A 21,954-nucleotide genomic window follows, 5' to 3' on the forward strand; every position below is an offset into this window, starting at 1 on the left:
AGTTCTAGCTTTATTATTTCAAACTACTAATTTAAAACTTTAAAAAAATAGCAATGCATCTTGATAGGAAATATCAGTCACTTTGAAGTATGTGCTGTCTTTAAATAAAATGATAGTATGATTCTGCTCTCTTGGTGTTATTGCAGTAGGCTCTTGCACTGCACATAGAACTGAGGGAGAGGAAGCAGAAACATGAAGATACCTGGAAGGCAGACAACAGTTTAAAGACCTCAGTGCAGGAAGCAGATTAGAAGCCTGGCAGACATCTGCAATAAATAAAGGTGGGTTAGATTGTTGTATTACCAGTAATCCCACTTAAGTTAAACCAAGACCTGCAGTTCAGGAATTTGTTTAACATTCATTAAAAAGCAAGGAAATTAGAAGAGACTTGTAAAATGAAAGCTTAGTTTTCATGAGCACTGAGAAAAGCACAAGGGCATTATGTCATTGCATGCTTCATATCCAGCAAAAGCTAGATTCCAACAATAGACTCCTAAGCTCTGTCACAGGTATCTTAAAGTATGTGTTCTGTCATGTAGTTAACTGTGAAAGTCAAATTCCTATGTGGGCCATAAATACTACTGTTAGGCAAAGGAGAGGCATCAGCCTGAACGTTTCCTTCCTCTGAAACATACCTAGGTCTAAATCTCAAATACCAGAGAGTATTTTGCGAGATTTTCTCTTTTGTAGCAAAGGACCAACCACTAAGAATAACCATCTGATGCCTCCCTCAACCAGACTCCACTGAAACTGCAGTAGGTCCACAAATGAAACCAACTTGAACTTGACCCAAAGGGCTTTCCTTGTCAAAAAGTGCTGCTTTGAGGTAGTTCTCCAGTGAGACTCATGCCTGGATTCTATGAAGAGGTTTATATTAATCACTCAGATTAATGCAGGAAACCAACTATTCCTGAATGTTTTGAAAAAGGAACAACAGTTTGGGGGCTGTGGTGAACCTCAGTGGTACAGCACAAATTTGGCATGTGCAAGGCCTTTTGTTCAACCCCCAGTACCAAAAGAAAAAGAAAAAAAGGAACAATTTGGTTTATCATTTTAAAGCACTAGTGTCATGTTGCTAGCTAAATAATTATGTATGGCAAATGCAAATTCACCTCAATCTGGTAAATTTTTTTTCAAATTAACTGATATTGGAGTCCCTACAGGTGTCCTTTTCATAACATAGATGTCTAAAACTCATTTCTCTGAATATAGTTGCTTTTATTGACTATCCACATAATAAATATGAGTTTAGAAGAATTTTTAGCATACACAAATATTCTATGCCTTCATGATACCTTTCACCAAACCCTAAATTAAAGGAAAAGCCATTCTGGATTTCTGGATGAGAACTCAGAGATGTGAGCAAGAACCTGCCATCAATATTGCCCCTCTTCTGTGCCCCTCCCCTCCTACACCTCATTTGCTGGTGTTTTGAAACTTCTGCTCCCCAAATACCGTGGGGACACAAAAACACTGTTTTAAGGTGCTACCTTATGTGTGTGTGCATATGTGTGTGATACTGGGGTTTGAACTCAGGGCCTCACACTTACTAGATTGTTGATCTACCACTTGAGCCATACCCCAGCTCTAAGATGCTAATTTAAAACAGCCAGAAAACCATTTTCACCTGCAAATGTTTAGGTGCCTAAAATAAAGAATCTTATTTCTACATGCATGAGTAGCCTACTTTGTAAAGCCCCTCTGTGTGGTGTGTGTGAACGTGTATAATTAGAAAGGCATATTGATAATTGTTGAGCTTCAATTTTAGAGTGAATGGAAGATCTTTGTATGAATTTTCTATTTTTAAAATAATACTTTGAGGTTCAAAAGTGTTAGTTCTCAAATATTCTTTAACCGGTAGCTTTCTGTTTCTGCTTTTACAGAAAAGTCACTTCTGAAAATTTTGGAAGCTGGATGGTCAAACTTCTTGCCCATAATAGAACAATACAACGTTTTTCTCGTGTACAAGTGAACAATATTTGGTACAAGAGGTTGAAAATAAGCAGAAGTGTAATATTTTAGAATAGTTTTCTGACCTAATAGAGCTTTTAAAAGTTGGAATATTTTACTGGCAAAATCTAAAATACGAAATTTTCTTTTCAGATACTTAGAATATACCTCCCTGAGGCAAAGTCTGAGTAGGATGATACACTCAGATTAATTCTACCTCTGATCACCAATCCATAAGTTCACATTCAGTACCTATCATACACAAAAAGAACACAAAACCATCAGAAGTCATACAAGAAAAACTGTTCTACTTATGAGCACCTGGCATTGTTTTGTAGCTTGCTGAGAGCTGCTGTTGTAATGGTCCCAGGCCACAGTTTGACTGATCAGACTTCCTTCCACCTTTACTTCCAGAGCAGTGGCTGCCAGCCAGCTTGGGTATGAACAGAGGTGTGCATCCAATCGCCCCACTCACACAGAGGCAGCTGAACAGGGGGTTGGGCTGAAACACTTGGCCATTCTGATAATGAACCCTGTTGAACTCACATCCAACAGCTACAAGGTCTAAAAAGAAAGAAAAAAAGAAAAATTGCCATAACTTGGATAGTAAGAGCTTTAATTACACACCTTAAAAGAAAGAGCTACATCCTTTAAGAAATATAGTTCTCATTTTCTTAAGCTCCCTAAGAAACCATTTGGAACCTCCCTCATAGAACCATCTACAGAAAGGTTAAAATGAGGATTTTCACTATATCATAGTCTAGAAACCTGCAAAATGGTCACTACCAAAATTAAAACCATATAAAAGCTTTGTTCTGGAGTAAAGTTAATTTCTAAGAATCTTAATATGGCAATAAGATGATTATAAATCAGAAAGATACTGATGCCTGCTGAGGCAGGTTTCCCCAGATGTACAAAAACAGGCTACACTATATTCTTAGGAAAACAGGATAAATGAATGTCTGCAAGGTCAAAGCTCTTTTTCAAAATAATAAGATGTGACAGGCTTTTTTCACTGCTGATATTTGTACTGCTGGTACAAAAAATGGTGGCTAAAATTTCCATGCTTTTGCATGAATAAAACTATATGGGTAGCCACTGTGTTCTTCCTTGCTTGTACTTAAAAAAAAAAAAAAAAAACTAGCTTTACCTAGGAATGTCCTTGATGGCACAGTAAAAAATTACTAATTTTAGGGCTGGTGGAGTGGCTCAAGGGGTTGAGTGCCTGCCTAGCAAACATGAAGTCCTGAGTTCAAACCCCAGTATCACACACACACGTAAAAAACCTAATTTTATTAAGTCCTAGTCATGTCTGTTTAGTATTTTGTATGGCAAAGTATACATACAGCATACCGTGTACTATTTTTGTACTATCTTTTTGTACTAGCTATTTTGCTCTCTTGAGGAAAAACCACCTACATTAGCATTGAGACTGTAAGCTATACTAGCCCATTTTTTAAAGAAATAACTGACAGATAAACTATGGATATTCAGACTTGGGTATCTGGGATATATTTCTTGAAAATGAACAGAGTGAACTTGTCACTTACAGGGAAACAATTGACAGTATTTGTTGCCAATGACAGAATTCAAGCTTTTAAGCAAAAATTTAAATTTCAGAAAACTGGTATCCACCACTGAGACCCTGATAGCTACCCAATATATAGATTTTTCTGATGAGAGTGATAGTTTTAAATACTATATAATGGAGTGTAGTTTGGATTTACATAATACAGTAAATATTTTCCAAATAATCAACACATAGAATGACAAAATTATGCATGAATAAAATACCCATACCAAGTGGATTTTAGACTTTTTGTTTTATTTTGTTTGTTTTTTTTGTTTTTTGAGACAGGATCTCAACATGCAGCCCAGGCTGGTTCTGAACTGGTGATCCTCCTGCCTCAGCCTCCTAAGTGGTGGAATGACAGGCCTGCACCACCCCACCCAGCAGGTTTTGGATATTTTAATGTCACGAGGTTGAAAGTTCACTGATGTGTTTTTAGATTCCATAATGCAGCTACTTTTAAGGAACTATCACTTGTCACATTTTAATATCAAAAAGTATATTCATAATTATTGAAAAGCTTGCTAAAATAGTCTTTCCTTTTCCAGTTACTTATCTGTGTGAAGCCAGATTTTCTTCTATATTTTAACCAGGAAAACATATCATGACAAGTGGAGAGTATTAGCAGATGTGAGAATCTGGCTGTCTTCTATTGAACTAGACATTAGATTTGCAAAACTAAACTATGCCACTCTCCTCACTAAATTTTTCTTTGTTGTGAATAATAAATTTTTCATGCAAATATAGCATTCCTATTAATCTGCAGTGGATTTGTTATATTTAAAGTAATCATTAAATATTTTTAAATTCTTAATCTATCAAATATCCATAAGATTAAAATCCACCTAAACAAAGTTCTTCAGGTCCTCAGTGATTTCTAAAACTGTAAAAAGCTCTCCAAACCAAAAAGTTCTAAAACCATTGTTCTAGATCAGAACTCAGCAAACTTTCTGGATAGAGCCAAGTAGTAAATAGCCTTTCCAGGCCATGTGGTCTCTGGACTGCGCTACCATTATAAAGCAGGTACAGACGCTACGTAATGAATGGGCCGTGTTCCTATAACACATTATTGACAAACTGGCTATGAGCTAGACCTGGCCCCAAATAATCATTTGTGATCTTAGTTACAGGTTATCCCCATCCTCAGCCTGCCATTTTGTATGAAATGACATGTGGGTAGATCTGATACAACAAACCTTGACTCTTTGAGGGGAGGGTCTATGTCTGTTTTTCCTCTGATGTGTTCCCAGTTAAGGCCACAGGGCACGACTCTTCTTTTTTTTTTTTTTTTATTTTGTCCATACTGGGACTTGAACTCGGGGCCTCACACTTGGTAGGCAGGCACTCTACCACTTGAGCCACTCCTCCAGTCCAAGAAAGTATATCGTGAATGCCAGTCTTTGACAGATCATGTTTTCCCCATAGAGTTCCCTCATGTAAATAATAAATGTTTCCAGATCCTTCTGCATACCAGATACTGTGCTTGTCTTTTAGGCTTTATATCGTTACTTCATTTAATCTTCCCAGCCAACTCTATAAGATAGGAAGCATGGGTGATATATATAACTGAGGCACAGACATTAAACAACGTGATCAAGGTCGCTGTGTTAGAGCCACCAGGATTTGAATCCAAATCCCAAATTCTTAACTAATACATTATGCCCTTCACAGGGACATGAGTTTATCAAACTTGAATGGTGCTACACAGTTTGATTCCAAAGACATGTTCTCATTCCATGCTCACTGCCACTTTTCTGCTAATGAATTGCGTTCCTGCTTACACTGAGTAACCAAACTGCCCTGCTGACATGAGCATTTCCCTTAGACATTTTGTTTTTGTCCTAAAGTGACATTCTGAACTAAGTACTGCCAACTTCATGTGGTGTCCAGTACAATGGAGCCAGCTCACTGGTGCACAGAAACTAAACCCACCTTATATGGCTCATCCCTCCAAATTAGCAAACACGGGGGGAAAAAAGCCTATCTAGACTCAGCTTTTCCCACAGGTGCAGAAGACACTTACATGCACACACTCCAGTCTCGTACCTAGGCCTGTCTGCCGAGTAGTCACAGTACAATCCTTTGTGTGGGTCACAGAGGTCAGCTTCATTGCAGATGTCCCCTGGTTGCTTGGCACAGATTTTGCAGCATCCGCAGCCGTCCCTCACCAAACTCACTCCAGGTGGGCAACTGGGCTTCTGATGAGGACATTTGCAGGGCCAGTGACAAACCTGTTTACGCGCATGCACTTCTGATGCTTCTCCTGGCCCTCCTTCAGGAGTCCTTTCTAAAGGCCCAGTGCCCTGTGCCCTGCAGCAGAACTTCATTCAATAATAAAGGCAATGTTAGAAATGGTTCCTCGGACTAATGTCATAGAACTGGAGGAAATAGATTTTCCCCAAATAGGTAGATACAGGGTGGTGAATTATAGTAATACATATGAGCTTTTGACATGGTCACCCTGTCTGAACTACTCTTCACCCAACTCCCTCTTTTCTCACTGTTCCTTCTCAGTCTCCTTTTCTCTCTTCTTGTCTTTCTCATCTCTAAACATTGGAGCCCATTGGTTGAGACCTTTAAGAGTCTTTTTTCACTGTACCTGATCTCCCACCCAGATATCTCTTTTGAACTCACACTTTAAATGATCTGCTTAACATCTCCACACAGACGTTTAGTAGGCAGAGCAAATTTAACCTGACCAAAACCAAACTCCCTATTTTCCCCTCCGATCTGCTTTTCCACCTGCTTCCCTCTTTGAGCAAATGCCCATTTCGTCTTTCCAAAACACCTAGGAGTTACATCATGTTTGGCTCACATTTTATGTCTAATCTCATCCATAAATCCTATTGGTCACACCTTTAAAATATACCTCCCCTGACCTTAATATCCCCTTTGTTGCCATCGTGATCCAAGCCACTAGTATTTTTCACTTGGATGATAACGAGCCTCCTAAAGGCTCACCTTGCTTTCCCTTTTATTCACTCAGCATTTGGAGTGATTCTTTTACAATTTGTCAGTTCATATCAGTCCTTGCTCATGGAGCGTGGCTCACTCATGGCTTCCCATTTCACTGTAAAATTCAAACTGCCTCCAAGGCTTTGCATCACCTGTCTGTCCCCACTCCCTAGCTTCCTTTGCTCACCACCACTCACCCTGTTGCTTATTTCACTCCAACCACACTGGCCTCCTCACCTTTAAATGCTCTGCTCTGCCCCTTGGTGTCTCCAAAGATCACATTTTCATTTTCCTTAGGTCTGTGCTCAAACTTCTCAGCAAAGCTCTCTGACCACTTTTCACAAATGAGCACCCTCCTCCAGCCTTTTCCCATACTTACTACACCAGCCTTATTACATGTACAGTTTAGTTTCTAATTTCTGCATCAAAAAGATGAGCTTAAGAGCAAGACCTTTACCTACCATCTGTCTTGCCAACTGCAATAAATATGCACCCTATATCCCATAGTTATCTCATTTAACCTCTATAGCAACAGTATGTTGTCATTATTCTGTGTGACAATCAGAGTAATGGTTTCCTCAAAGGTGTACATGTTCTAGTTCTTGTCAATATGTTACCTTGCATAGTAAAGGGGATTTTACAGACAGAGCAAAAGTCTTGAGATTATCATTCTGGATTACCCAGGATGGGCCCAATGCAATCACAAGTGAGGCCCAATTCCACCTGTGGGCCCAATGCCACCTGTGAGGAGGCAGGTGTTCACAGCAGATGGGATGACAGAAGCAGAGGTGCAAGGCATGCCATTCCTGAAAGGAGGTCATAAGCCAAGGAAGACAAGCAGCCTTTAAATGCTGGAAAAGGCAAAAAATGGATCCCTCCCACCACCATGGAACCTCCTGAAGGAATGCTATTCCATCAACACTTGATTTTAGCCCTGGAAGAACCATTTTCAGAACTGTTAGATACTAAATTTGCATTGTGGTGACTCGTTACAGTAGCAATAGGAAACCATATAGCCCAGTTTACAAATGAGGACCCTATGGATCAGACTGTTTAACCTGTCCTACGCAAGATACCAAGCAAATGGCAGAAGAGGGTGTTAAATCAAGCAGGCAGCTTCCAGAGCCTGAGCTCACAACCTAACCTTCCTGCTGGCAGAGTGGCTGAGCAGTAAGAACACCTGCCTAGCAAGCATGAGGCCCTGAGTTCAAACCCCAGTACCTCCAAAAAAAAAAAAAAAAAAAAAAACCCAACCTAACCTTCCTTTCCTAGCTCAGGTCCCACTGGAGATCAGCTTTGATGCTGAACAAACCACTGAATATCTGAATATTTCTCCAGCCTATACCTCATTCCCTAAGCCTGCAGCTCATTTACTGCTCCTGGGTATATCCACTTTGATGTGCAATTTTTTCCTCCCATTTTAGTGTATGGTATCACCATTTACTCAGGTCCCCAAGCCAGGAAGCTGAAAATCATCCTGGATTTCTCCCTCTCCTTCATCCTTCACAGCTGAAACTCACTGGCTTCCAGGAAAGGTAAGCACTTGTAAGCATTCAAGGCCCTTCTCACCACTTGCTGTCCTTGTATTCCTCAGGGTCCCTGCATATATTATGCCACTCCTCTTGCCTGGGACATTCTTCACTAAACCCCACTTCTTCACCTCGTTATCTTTCCACGCTCTGCTGAGTGTCTCCTTTTCCAGAAAGCTTTCTGTAACCTCCCCACCTTATATCTGTCTTTAGCTGAAACAATCCATGTAATTGATCCCCTCAAAGATGTCGGTGTTCTCCACTAGCCATAAATCTACCAAGCTCAGGCAGTTGAGCTGCATTTACGAGTGCGCTATTGGCACTTCGCGCAGTGGTTTGCGTAATTACCTCTCCATGTTTATTTCATGGAAAGGGGTGCAGGCGGATTGATCCAGAGATCTAAGCCTCTTTCCAATCCTCTCTGTAAAATAGGACTAATAATATTCACCTGATAATGTTGTTTTGCAGATTAAGATAACACCCAAAGTACCCAGTACAGTGCTGGGCACATAGCCAGTGTTCAATAAACCATAGGTATCAGACCCTTTTTTATGGTTTGCATACAAAGTGTCCTCCTAAAAGGCTCATGTACTGAACCAGCCAACCAAGGACTGAAACCTCTGAAACCGTGAGACAAAATAAGTCTTTCCTCCTTTAAGTTGCTTTCTTCAGACATTTTGTCACAGTAACCAAAAAAAAAAAAAAAGTGCCCTTCAAAATTTCATGAAGGCAAAGTTAAGCACAAATAATACTTTCTTGCTGCCCTAAGTATAACAGCTTTGGGTGTTTGTTGTGTTTTTTATTCTGTACACGTCTATGTTGAAATTGCTGTTTAAACACGTAGCAGCTCTCACTCCCCAATAATGACCAGTCCTTTTCAGACTAGGAGAAAACAGCCCCATCCTGCTTCCACTGGGGAAGTGAGCCTCAAGGTGGCAGCAGGAGGGACTTGGACCACTGACATTCCATCCCTGATCCTTTGAAATGGTAAATCTCTCTGCAGTGTAATAATTTCCAATCCCTTGTTTTCTAAGATACCTGTACTGTCCACTGCCCAAATCAGCTGTAACTCAGATGCTTCCCTGTTTTCTAATCACCAGATTTCAACAGCTCCGTCCCTTGTACCAGCAAAAACCTCCACCATGTAAATAAATCAATAAATAGTCACCCTGTTTTAATCTTCTGGTTAAAAAATACTGAGGCAAAGAGTTGCTCATATTAAATTAAACTTCCTTTGGTCTGTCGCTTGAAATATTTCAAAGCCTCCCTGGGCAGATTCCCACACGCAAAAAGTGAGAGACGCATGCACAGAGAAAAAAGCAAGATGTTGAAAAACTGCAAATGTTCCTTCCCAAATTCTTTCAAACAAGGACAGGCTTAACTGAGAAAAAAAAGAAAACAAAATGTTGCTAGAATGCGTTCTCCAGGGGATTTTTACACATTTTGCAAACAACTATGGGAAGTTGAGCACCAACCTGGAACTTAGATGAAGGGACAGTCTATACTCCACGATGGCAGCCAGCTCTGCCCGTCCCAGAGAGTGGTGCGTTTTAGACTCCATAAAAATATATATGTAAAGTCTGGCGACTGTTCAAACACATCAAAAGTTTACCTGAAAGGGAGAAATGTCTTACATTGCTCTCCTGAAGCTAATTAACTCAATCAGAACTATATTTGGAGAGGAAAATGGCTCCCTGTTTCTCCTGAAATATTTTCACCAGTCATTTCCTCCATCTTCGGCTTCCTTTTTGACTTTGGGCCTGAAGAACTAGGAGAGCCAGAGTGTCTGGAAGGCAAAGAGGAAGGGCTTACCTGTGCCAGCCCGGTGAGGAGGAGAGTGGGGAAGAGGATTCCCCGCATGTCGCCGGGCTGTGGGGCGCAGGAGCGCTGGAGAGGCCGCAGCTGCTCATTGCTCGGGGCGCACAAAGCACCCCTGTGTCCTCCGCAGAGCCGCTCCACCTCCGGGCTCTGACTTTCAGGCTGTGCCTCCTCCAGTTCAGGCCCCTGCTTACTTGCATGTGACTTCTGCAAATACTTGACAGTTAGCTGGTGGGGTCAGGAGAGGGCCAGCGCTTTGTTCCCGAGGCTTTGCTGTGTCCTGTTCCTGGAGATCAGAGCCCATCCTTGGGCACAATGATGGTGTTAGTACTTTTCCCTTCCTTGTCCTCAGCCTCTCTCTGCGATTTGCCTGCTCAGCGTCCTCCTGGGCTGCTTTCTTTACCCCCTTAGCCCTCAAGGTCTGGTCTCTCCCCTTCCCACCTCGGCACAGCCAGCCCCGGGGTCTCCCAACTTCTGCCCACTGTGCCAGCTTCTGACGCTCAGTGTCCACGTGCCCTGTCTTCCAACGTGTCTCCCACACCAGGGGACCCTGACTGAAAAATGTGGGTGTGTTCCTACAATCCCTGGGAAAAGCCCCTTTCTGTGACCACAGTTTCATGACAGATGATGAAAGAGGACCCAACTTTTCTCCACCTAAGACTAAACATTGACACTCATAGCAATCATTCCTTTAACCCATTAAGATTTGAAAAAAAATATAACTTATGAAACATTACATGATACCCTACTAATATGTACAACTTAAGTTTTTATATATCAGTCAAAAAAATTTAAGTCCCCCAAAAAACTTATTATAGGCTTGTACCCTTCTTCCCTTCTGACATGTGTGGCCACCAGCTTCATCCTGTGCTGTCATGTGTGACTTTTGCTTCTCCTACTTGCTCTTTGTTCCTTTATCTGCAATGGAGCTTTGTCTTCTGTGGATCTCGGAGTGTGATGTCCACCTTCCCACACCTTCCTAGGGCCTATTTTTATTCCCTTTGGCCTATTACCTATCCTACCTTGTGCTGTTTCCTTTCTTATCCTGGACTTACTGCTCACCTCTGGGAGCACAGCTGTAGAAGACACAGTCATTAAGGCCTCACTGAGGTCTGAGCCAAGGGCCTGGGGAAAACCAGATTTTCTACCAACCACAGGGAATCTGGTATCCTTGGAGAGCCAAAAACCTGCAAACTAATCATAGACTATTAATAAATAGTTAAACCATAATTATATGCACGTGGAGGAACAGGAAAATTACCCATGCAGTTATACAATGAACACCTTACCCTGATCCCTGAAAAATAGGGCAAAACCAGACAATGACTTAGTGAAGAAAAACATGTCTGATTTTGGTTCAATCTGATCTTTTTCTGTCTTCCTGGTTTAGTGCCATTTGGTCTTTGGGTCCCCAACCTCTGTGATTCATGCCTCACACTGGCCATCACAATGGATAATTTCTTATTTTCTGGCTCATTAATCAAAGACAGAGGAACTCAAATACTCATCAACTGCATCTCTCTGACTCCAGCTTTCCCTATTCCAAATATGAGGCTGCACATATCCTATCCGTGCAATGATTGACTTACAGGGATTCATGCTTCTCCCATTTGCTCTTTGTGGAAAGCTGGCAGCAGTGGCCATTCTGGGAATGGCTTTCCTCCCTCAGTACTTTCACTGCTGTGGAGCAGGGAAGATGTCATATTTATTGATCATCCTTGTCTTTCAGTAGGAAAGGTAGTTCTCATCTTGCCTGAGAACTAAACTAGCAAAACTTCTCCCAGTCTGTAGAATCTACCTGCTCTATACTACTCACCGTCATCACTCATGTTTAGACATTTCCAATCGTGGTGTTACTATTTAACTATCTTAACCTTGACTTGAGTGGACTCATAACATCTATGATGTTGGACAGCCTTTTTCAATTCTTACCTCCATCATCTAACAAACCTCATCTGTCAGGAGCTCATTTCACAAGTATTCAGCTTGTGATGTACGTTCAAACAGACCTGGCACTAAGCATAACTAATATTTGCATCACAGTTTATGATTTACAAGGAAATTCCCCATGTATTATCTTTTTTAATTTCACAGCTCAGTGAGGTGGGCAGAAGCAGTATTACCGTCCTCATTTAACAGATTAAAAAGTTGAAGCTAAGTCATTGCACTTGGTCAATAAGACAAACTTAATCCCTGCCTTGTGGAGCTATAAGCTACTGGGAGAGCCGACCTTGAATAAATAAACACACAGAATATCCATCATTAAAAATTGAATAAAGGCTAATAATAAAGAACAAGAAACTATAAGAATGACAGTGGGAGCTAATTTAGACTGGAAGCAGAGAGGACACTTCTAAGGAAGTCATAAAGAGTTGAGAATGAAGCCCAGTGAACAGTGGAGAGAAGACTCCTGGCCCAGTGCTCTTTCATGGCAAAATGCACAACTCTACTGCTGATGAAACCCACTGGTAAAGAACATATCATACCATAAGCCATTATAAAGGAAGGTCATCATGCTAGAATATTCCCTTTTCCCAGAAGTACCAGCCATTTGGGCAGATAAAGATGAAAGCCCACAGCCTTGGTCAGCAAGCATCATACAGGACAAGTCTTCCTTTCCTTGTCCCCTCTTTCCTTCTTCCCTATCTCATTGGTTATGGAAAGAGAAACATATCATTACCCCTGCAAAAAGCAATAGCCATTTTTTGTATAATAACATATTGGAAGCACACTATGAGGGAGAGAGGAACGTCCCATAGTGAAAGTAGAGATTTAATAATAACAGCTAACATCTAATGAGCTCTCCCTGTGTCCCAATATACTCAGCACTGAATATGGGTCATTTGATCCTTGCAGTCACAGTATGGGATAGGTACAATTACCATTGCCTTTGTTTCACTTATGAGGAAACTGGGGCAAGCGATGAGGACAGCAGGAGGTAGGACAAGACTGCGAGCATTCCATCACTGTGCTCTGCTGCCTCTCTGCAAGGCCTATAAATTCCACAATAATCTGTAGCAGGATGATTTATTGAGATATTAATTTGCACTGAGTTCTCGGTATTTTTGTCTTCTCTTCCCTGCCAGAATTTCAAGAAGTTATAGAGGCCCTTTCTATTTCCTGCCAATCCATCCTCCAAGCAGAACATGGAAGCTGCTGGAAAGCTTTATCTTGCCATTTCAGATCCTGTCTCAATCTCATTGAAAAGGTGATGACTGGGAAAGGAGAGGGAAAGATGAGGAGTTGAGTAAGGCTGGGACACTCAGGTCCCCCTCTGTGAAAAGGCAACTAGAGCCAAAGGGACTTGCTCCATGGAGCCTCCAGGAGTCTCACCTAGTACCAGGGATCCCTGTGATGATGCAAAGCCCCAAGTGTCTATATGTAGACATAGACAATCTGTGTATAGGCAGAACACTTAGAAACAGAAGATCAGAGGCCTGGCCTCTTGGAGCCCCCTGGATTATTCTTCAGCCTCCACAGGTGGTGACAGTGGTGTAGTGGCAGTAGTGTTGAGGGTCGGGAGGTATGCACCAATGGTGGTAGCAGTGGGGGAGGAGGGTGCAAAGCTAGGTTCAATTTGAATTGGAGAAAATGAATGTATGGAATCACAGTCATACCTGATACAAATACCATAAGGATTACAGGATCACCATTCTCTGTGAGTACATGATCTCACCCGAAAATTCACAGGCCTCAGGACCAGTACTGGAGCACCTGTGCATCTCCTTCTGGCTCTCTGCTTACATCCAGCAGAGCCTGCAACTAGATCTCAAATAATCATCAAGTGACCACTCCAGCCAGGTTGGTACTGCAGACCCAACAGGGATAAGGATGTCTACCTGGGAGGTGCTCAGTAGGAATTTGTGGGGTTTTAAAAGAACTCCTTTCAGATTACCTTGTGACTACCAAAGTTAAGCCTGTCTGTCATTTCGAATACATTTACCCACTCTATCCTTTTGTGACCATTTGTGCTCACTGTCTCCCACACTCATCTTTCTCCTTACGTAAATGCATCCCAACATTTTACAAAGCTCTGGCCTCAAGATCCCAACACGATTCTGTGATGCAGGCATGAGAGTAGGCTTGTTCTCTCTCCTTCCACCACTAACCTGTACATAGCCTTGTTAACCAACACCCGTGCATTCTCTGAGGGGTAAAGTGTTGCCAGTACCCCCACCATGGAGGCAGGATGGAAGAGTTACCAAGCTCTGGTTGGCATCTGGCCAGCTTTTAGTGAATCAAATCCAAGAATGAGCAAGCCCTGACAACCACAAAGTGCCTTGCCCTGCCATCTGCGTGGGCTTTGGATCAGAGCCTCTTGAAAAGAAGCAGGTGCCCTCGTTCCAAGGGCATAAAAAAGAAAGTCAGGCAGTGGCCCAAGGAAAACAAGGCCAAATACCTAAAAGCGATATAATTCACTTTGTCACTTGGCCGTGTGAGTCTGGTTTGCAGAGGGAGCTCTGGGTAGGAAAGAGGGCTGGATTAATTAGATTCAGGCATTGAGAACGACCACATGAAAAGTAGGAAGGGAGAAAAAAGGAGGACAAAGTATTTTCAGTATTTCCAAGTGTGGGTGGAGCTGATGTTTCAGGGAAGGGAATGCATGCATAATATGGTATGCCATTCCTGATTTGTAAAACGGCTGCACTTAGGTGGAGAGGACCTTTGACAAAGTGACAGACAGGCTGGACTTGCAGTCGGAAGACCCAAATGCACATCTATGCTCTGCTACTTTTATGAACTCTCTGACCTCCCAGAGTCTCCTCTGGCTCTCTGCCTTCAGACTTTCTAATTCCTCCAACCCATCCTCGACACTGCCATCAACTTGCCTTTTTAAAAAATGAATTTGGTCATGCCACTCTCCTATGCAAAATCTTTATCCACTCCCCCTTGCATATGAGATCAAATCCAGCAGGTGGGAAGCACCAAGGAAGGCCTTCCATGCTGTAGCAAACTCAGCTTTGCCCTCTCCCCCACTCCGGAGCTCCAGCTGCACAGAATGGCTAGGAGCTCCCAGCTCTTGCCTTAGCCGTGCTGTTCCCCTAGGAGAACCCTGCCAACACTCCAGTGAGACATTTGCATATGTGACTTCTCAAAGTTACCTCAAGCAACTTGTGCACTGTCACCGACGCTTTTAAAACCTGTGCTGCAGTCTTTATATATGGAGGGCTGCCAGGTTTAGCTAATGATAATGTCATGATAGAACACCCAATCCAAAGTTTTAGTAACTGGGAGACCCTTATACTACAAAACTTCGTTGTTAACTTGAAATTCAAATTTAACCCGGCACGTGCTTCTATAGGTTTTTTTCCTATTAGAATGGGCCATGTGGAAGTAGAGACTAAGACTTCACAGCTAGGTACCCACAAAATAATAACATAGAGCTTGATAAACCTTTATTAACTGTACATGATTGGCACTCTGAGTCCCTAGCCTTAAAAGTAATCTGAAAGGCAAATAAATAAACGCCCCACCTATTTTCCCTTTGTGCTTTTAAATAAGATCTGCTGTTAAAGACTAATATCCCATGATAACCTCCAAAGCAGATTCCTGCCTTTCCAGCTCCAGTCTGCGCCGGAGTCTGGCGAACACTAGGTGGCGCGCTGGGCCAAGGTTCCAGCCTCCCAGGTCCCCGCAACCCTGTAAGAAAGAAGGCGCGTGCTCTGCCGCAGAGCCCTGCATTGTGAATGGTGACGCTGCCGCAGAGGAGCGGGGAGCCCGCCGCCATCTCGCCAAGTCCCCTGCAGCGCCGGATCCTCCCTGCGGGATGCTTTGCCCTCCCTACAAAAAAAAAAAAAAAAAAGAAAAGAAAAAAACCCTTGTCAGGTGGGGGACAGCGCTCTCTCTATTGCACACTGTAGTTATTTCATTCATAGGAAGATCAGACCTTTCCATTTTTACCGCCATTCTGAATAGCGGCACCAAAGAAGAGCAGCTGCGCCTTTATGAAAGCCGCTGCCTTTAAATCAGCAATCAAATGGGGAGGGTGGGGGGAGAGATGGGACGTTCATCGCCTCTTTTAGGCTTCCCGATCATACATTTTTATGTAAGTAAACTGAAAACAGTTTTTCATAATAGCTAAATTATATCCATTTAACCACGACCATAGACTCAGCCAGCATTGCAACCGGAAATTGGCGCACTGAAACTGAAGCGCTCTGAAACCGAATCGTGGGTGGGGCCTCCACGTGACCCCCGCCCGCGTGGCCGCGCACCTCGCTCTTCTGGCCAGTAGAGGGCGTTCATCCAGTCAGTCAAACTCGGGAGTCACAAACAATACAAATACCCTTTTGTAACCGGGATCTATTTATTCAGCAGTCCTTTCGTTTGCTCAGTGTCTTTTTTTTTTAATCTAGATTTGCTGATTACAGTGCTCTATTGACCCCTTTCTTTGCAAACCACACAGAAGATGCATCTGTTTTCTCCTTCGGATTTTAAGACAATGCAAATCATCTTGCCTCAAAAATCCTAGCGATTCTGTACTTAGAACCTTCTAATATAATTCAACAACACTTCCAAGCGACTTTTCTTCACTGAGTCTTTCCGAAGCATTATGCTTATTTTCATTGGAAACTCATCCTATCTGTGTGCACCTGTGTATCACTGGTTTTAGTAATGTGTACTCAAATTGTGTAGTTACTGAAATACGATCAAATGGAAGGAGCAGGTCGAGAAAGAAGCATGGTTGAGAGCATCCTCCCGCCCTGGCAGCCCAGAACCCTCAGTTGGCTCCGGGCATCAGCTAGTATGTGCTTCACACAGGAAATAGAGAGTTATTCTGGCCAGGCAGTGGAGATCAGTCAAGAGAGCTTCTACTTGAGTTTAGAAAAAAAATTATAATTTTTAAAAGGACAATAAAAATATGCTAATCTACCATGTTGCCAAATCCACATGTAACACAATTGAATCAATAGTTAAGTCAAAATGCTGTCCCAACAAAGGACTTGGCAGAACAATGCTGAGATAGCTGGCACTTACACCCACTGTCAGTCCATGAGTTGTCACTGCAAAAGAACCCCACCCCCACCCCCCAAACCAGCCTCAGGTCACAATTTCAGTGTGGAAAGCAGCTCTTCAGTCCCGGATGCTGCAGCTGGAACGCCATCTGTGTCCCTGACAGGTCACGCTGACACTGTGTGTCAGACTTAGTATAGCTAACTGCAGCCACCAGGAATCTTAGTTCTTAAGCTCACGTGCACAGAAATTGTTGTATATTTTTAGAGTCCTTTAAATCAAGTTGCATATGACCCCAGGTCGTACTTTTCAGTCACCATTACTACTGGGCACCTCCTCCATCCTGGTTCAGGTTGGGGTTCCAGGTTCCACAGGCCACATCGTCCCACCCCATGGTTCTCCTTTAGGCCTGAAGACCCTGCCAACTCCAGTCTTGGACATGAGAGTTGTTGGTGTGCAATCTCTCTGATGAGGGTCACTCCTGGGTGTGTCTGGCCACCTCCCCAGCACACTGAGAAGGAGAGGTGAGCACTCTCATATCGCAAGACCTCTGACCAGTCTTGGGGGCTGTAGGACTCTCTCCTCACCAGCTAGCCTCTTTCCCTCCCACACTAAGACAGAGTCCACTGTAGACACTAACAGCTGTAACCCATACAGAGAGGATTGTGACCCCCTCCTCTCCCAACAGAACTAAACAATTGGAGAAATTGAATTTGTAGATCAGCACTGCATGGGAATAAGTTCTGTTCATGAGGACAGAGTAATGTTAAATACTCAAAGCAGTTTGCCATCAAGAATATTCTGTCTTTCCTGACCATTATAAACAGAGGAGAGAAAGAAATGTCCCCACCATAGAGACCATGGGAACTCTATTTTGGGATCGTGAAGCATTGCCACATATAAACATTCCAGTTTGTTAATTAACCAGCATTTCCAGCCCTATCTCTAATTAAGCAAGTGTATAAAATTTTCACTATCGGCAATAAATGACCACCCCCCCAGCCTGAGAAATTTGTATTACAGTTGTATACCTTTTGAGTGCTAGCAAAAAAATAACTCAAGTTTATGTGGTGCAAATATTTGTTTTGGAGAAAACAAATATAGGAGCTGGTCAGGAAGTAATCAACAGGAAGCATTGCTGTGGGAAAGAAAGCTGGAACCCACAGACCCTGGGAGCTGGAGGGTCACTCCAGGCCATCGAGCCACTTCCCTTAGGAGACTCATTATTTCAGAGATGGTGAGCCTCGTTGCATCCGTCTACAGCAGCACTGTTCAGTACAACGGTGTGCAGTGAGGAAAGTACTCTATAATCCAGAACTATATTGTGCTGTGAGCACTTAAAGCCAGCATGCCTGAGGAACTGAAATTTCAATTTTATTTAATTTTAATTAGTCATATGGCTATCAGCAACCACATTGGACAACATAACTATAATCTTTGTCCTTTTTTAACCTATAACTTATACTTCACTTATTTATATTTATATATATATATCCTAAAGCAGCTTACAAAAATACCCAGGCACAGCAATGAAACAGAATTGAAATTTTTTTAATGATTAAAAACAATAGTAAAAGAAGAAAGCTTTATCAAAGAGGACAGAGAAATAGATGTGCTCAGATACATGGAAGGAGTCAGCCATTGCCTTTGCAATTAAATTTATTTCTAAATTGCTGAAAAGTTAAAAAAAAGAAAAAAGAAGAAGAAAAAGAAAGAAAGAAAAGGAAAAGTCATACAAGAGGCAAAGTTGACAACTGTCTGGCTCATCAACAACCCTCAGTGCCTGAAAATGGCTGCCCTGCCTCTAAAGCCTCAGCCTCAGTCATCTCCTCTACTTGGTATGCCCACCAAACCCAAGCTGGCCGACCACAGCGCATTCTTTGAGAGAACAGACTTTGGAAATAGACTAGTGTCTCCTTGGGCCAATGGACGGTGTGTATGAAGACTGGGGTCTGTGGAACAGAGGGACAGCGGATAGTGTCATGCACTGAGGCAGAAGAAAGCAGTGTGGTAAGGTCATGGAACAGGCTCAGGACTCATGCCAGCTTACCACTTGCACTTACCAGCTGAGTGATATTTGACCGTGTGCCTTCATTACTTTAGGTTTCCTCCTCTGAAAATGGAATAATTTTAAGTGTAATTAAGTAAGTTTAACTCAGGTTATATAATACACCTTCAATTCTTGATTTTAGCTCCAATTTCCAACTTTAATATCTTCAAATCACTTATTCTTCAAGGCATACTATTTGACAATTCTAGCAATCCTTGCTGTAGTGAGTATATCCCCAGGTACATTCTAGAGTGGTATCACTACTTGGTCAAGGTCCAGTGTAATCTTAGGGTCACAGATTTTTTTTATTTTTTAGTTTAGAAATGGCTGAGCCTCTGGGGATGCCTTTCTTGACCACTCCCATTTAGAAAGCTTCCCCAAGGCTAAAAACTTCCATCCACATGTTACTGAGTGAAAAAATGGAATAATTTTAGTTCAAGTTTCATAGAATTGTAAAAAAATATATATATAATAATACCCAACCAAAAAGCAGAGTTCTAGGACATAATAAGGGTTCCACAAATGTCACTCTTAACTAACTGTCAACATTCAAGTGTCTGTTCCATTGGGATTTCATAAGACTCACTTCTTCCACGTATTCTTTTTTCCCCCCCAGCTTACTGAGCTATATAACTGGCCGACTTCCTCATTCTTAGAATAAAATTTCCCTTTTGCTTAAGCTAATTTGGGTCAGGCTTCAGTAGCTCCAACAGAATCCTAACTCGCACACCATTTTGTTTGGAAGTCTTGGTTCCTCCATAGAAGGTCAGGTAAGCAGCACAGTTCTTAACTTTCCCCAGGTTCTTATCCCAGGTGAGGGGCAGAGAATGGGAGAGTGTAGCAAAGCACAACGTTACAGGGACCATCTTTGTGTACACGTCATGTTTTGGCTTGTCAGCGTCTCCACCCTATTCCTGGGAATGAACCTCTCCTAATATGCATCTTGATGGAAGGAAAGTTTCCTATTGTCAGAGTTGGAAGTGTCAAATGACACTTTGCTCTACCCCTTGGAGGGTACAGTATGGATATGTGATCTGGGTGGGGCTGGGTAAGTAAATGCTCTGGATTGGTGCTTTGGTAGAAGGGACACAGACTTGACTTGTGGTTGTCAGGGTGATGGTGGTACTGCTGCCCCAGGTAGACCCTGGAGGGGCAGCACCTCAGCGATGTGCTCATCAGGTTATTCCTGAGACTTACTCTCCCTTACCCCCCCCACCCCATCTTCTTCTGCTTGCCCATTTCCATGCAACCTTCCCATCAATTCTGTCTGCCATCAATAGTTTGCCAGTGAATTCCTTTTTTGCATAAAGTAACCTAAAGGGGTCTTTGATTTGTAACCTAAGCCTTGCCTTTCTCTTTCACCCCTTTGAGTAATTAAGAGATAAAAATCAACACAGTTTGCTCCTTGAGTTCTTGCTACATCATCAACTATTGTTTCCATCAATTCTTGCACACTTCCATGATGTGCAGACTCCCACATGGTCACGGCCACCCAGATTATCATACCAGGGCACAGCCTGTGATGGAAAGGGTCAGAAGAACCATCACACATCGTTTCCAAAGCTACCAGTATCAAATTTGAAGCTGACCTCCTTTTCTGTACTGAAGAAAATAAGTTTTCTTCAGAATGACTGGATTTAGATACAAATCAAAATTTTATCTTCTTTTTAAAATGGATGTATCACAGCATCCCTAATAATTATCTTCTCATTTAGATTAATAAATTAGTTTTTTTGGCTAATCACAATGACTCATGCCTATAATCCCAGCAAGGACTGCAGTTCAAGGCCAGTCTGGGTTAGTGAGACCCCCATCTCAACAAAACAAGGAGATAGGATGTTAGTATCTGAGTCAAATGAGATGACTAGAGAATAGCTGTGCTTAACTGAACTGCATTGTTAAGATAAAATAAAATTTAATTTCACTTAAAAAATAAAGAAGTAAAAGAGAGCACTTCAGAAATCGGGGAGGTCTTCTTATAACACTCCATGTGTTATAAGTAATTTCTGAAACTCTTCTTAGCACCATCATTAGTACTTCCGGCCATATTTTGGCTACAAAGTACATCATTCAGGTGATGTGTGTACAGCGTATAGTCGTTCAAGGTGTTGGGTGTTGCTTCCCTCAGGGACAAAATTGCTGCTAAGTGTTCTACACAGCTGCAGTTTGCAAGATCGGTGGTGTTTTTTTTTTTTTTTCTTTGCAGTACTGGAGTTTGAACCCAGGGCCTACACCTTGAACCACTCCACCAGCCCTTTTTATGTGGTAGGTGTTTTTGAGATAGGGTCTCATGAACTATTTGCCCGGCACAATCCTCCTGAGTAGCTAGGATTATAGACTCAAGCCACCTGTGTCTGGTCTGAACTTGCATATTCACAATCTCCACAAAGTAGCCTCTTACTACAAAGTAATCTTTTGAGAAAGAATCACTATAAGAATTTTAGAAGTGAGATCATACTCCCAGAAGTAAACCACTAAACTATGTTAAATTTCTTTTCCTACATTTTTTGTTCTAACAGATTACCTCAACAAGCATTCCAAACTAGCAATGATTCCAGTCTAATATGTGTGCCCCTACCCCTTGATCTTTTTGTTCCAAGTAAAGTAGTTGAGAAAATACTATGTTAGAGGGAGTCTTTACAAATCACACCAAACTTTGTAAAGACTTAAATGTAAAGTGACTTTCTCTTGGCCAAGGTAGGATATTGGGGAAGAAATCAATATTGCTAATATCTTGGGGATAAAAGACAAGTTTATCAAGGTGACAGGAGGCCAGGTCACCAAAGCTTTAAAGACCAAGGAGAGACATTTAGACAGAATGTCACTGCAGTTATGGAGGAGAGAAGTAGCCTGATAAAATCATCTTAAGAAATTCTGGGCAGCTAAGGAAAATTTTAAGATATGTTCTGGAAAGTATTTTGGAAGAAGGAAAGTCATACAGTGGTTCTGATCAGATGCTGTCATATCTTGAACAATAGGAATGACACGGGAAAGGAAGTAGTACATGGAAATGTATTTCTAAAGAAAAATTAACAACCTTGAAGTACATGCTGAAAGGTACACTTTAAATGTATAACTGGTGTACCCTGAGGAATGGTGTCATATCCATTTCATACCTGTAAATTTCC

At 42.1% G+C, this 21,954-nt stretch overlaps 1 protein-coding gene across 2 annotated transcripts in view; it reads right to left on the minus strand.

Annotated features, from left to right (window-relative positions):
• The window catches only part of Ccn6 (cellular communication network factor 6), a 17,694-nt gene extending 4,465 nt beyond the window's left edge, over positions 1–13,229 (minus strand). The window contains exons 1-4 of one of the 2 annotated variants that reach the window (XM_074076415.1): positions 10,885–13,229; positions 9,817–10,127; positions 5,544–5,841; positions 2,272–2,514 (exon numbers count right to left, since the gene is read on the minus strand). In XM_074076415.1, the coding sequence (XP_073932516.1) occupies positions 2,272–2,514; positions 5,544–5,841; positions 9,817–9,864 (589 nt within the window). In that variant the 5' untranslated portion in view covers positions 9,865–10,127; positions 10,885–13,229. Of the gene's footprint in view, positions 1–202; positions 267–2,271; positions 2,515–5,543; positions 5,842–9,816; positions 10,504–10,884 lie in introns of those variants that run through there. The other variant, XM_074076417.1, reaches the window with a different exon arrangement.
• Positions 13,230–21,954: the final 8,725 nt, after the last annotated feature.

The sequence above is a fragment of the Castor canadensis genome, chromosome 1 (assembly GCF_047511655.1).
Source record: "Castor canadensis chromosome 1, mCasCan1.hap1v2, whole genome shotgun sequence".
Lineage (NCBI taxonomy): Eukaryota > Metazoa > Chordata > Mammalia > Rodentia > Castoridae > Castor > Castor canadensis.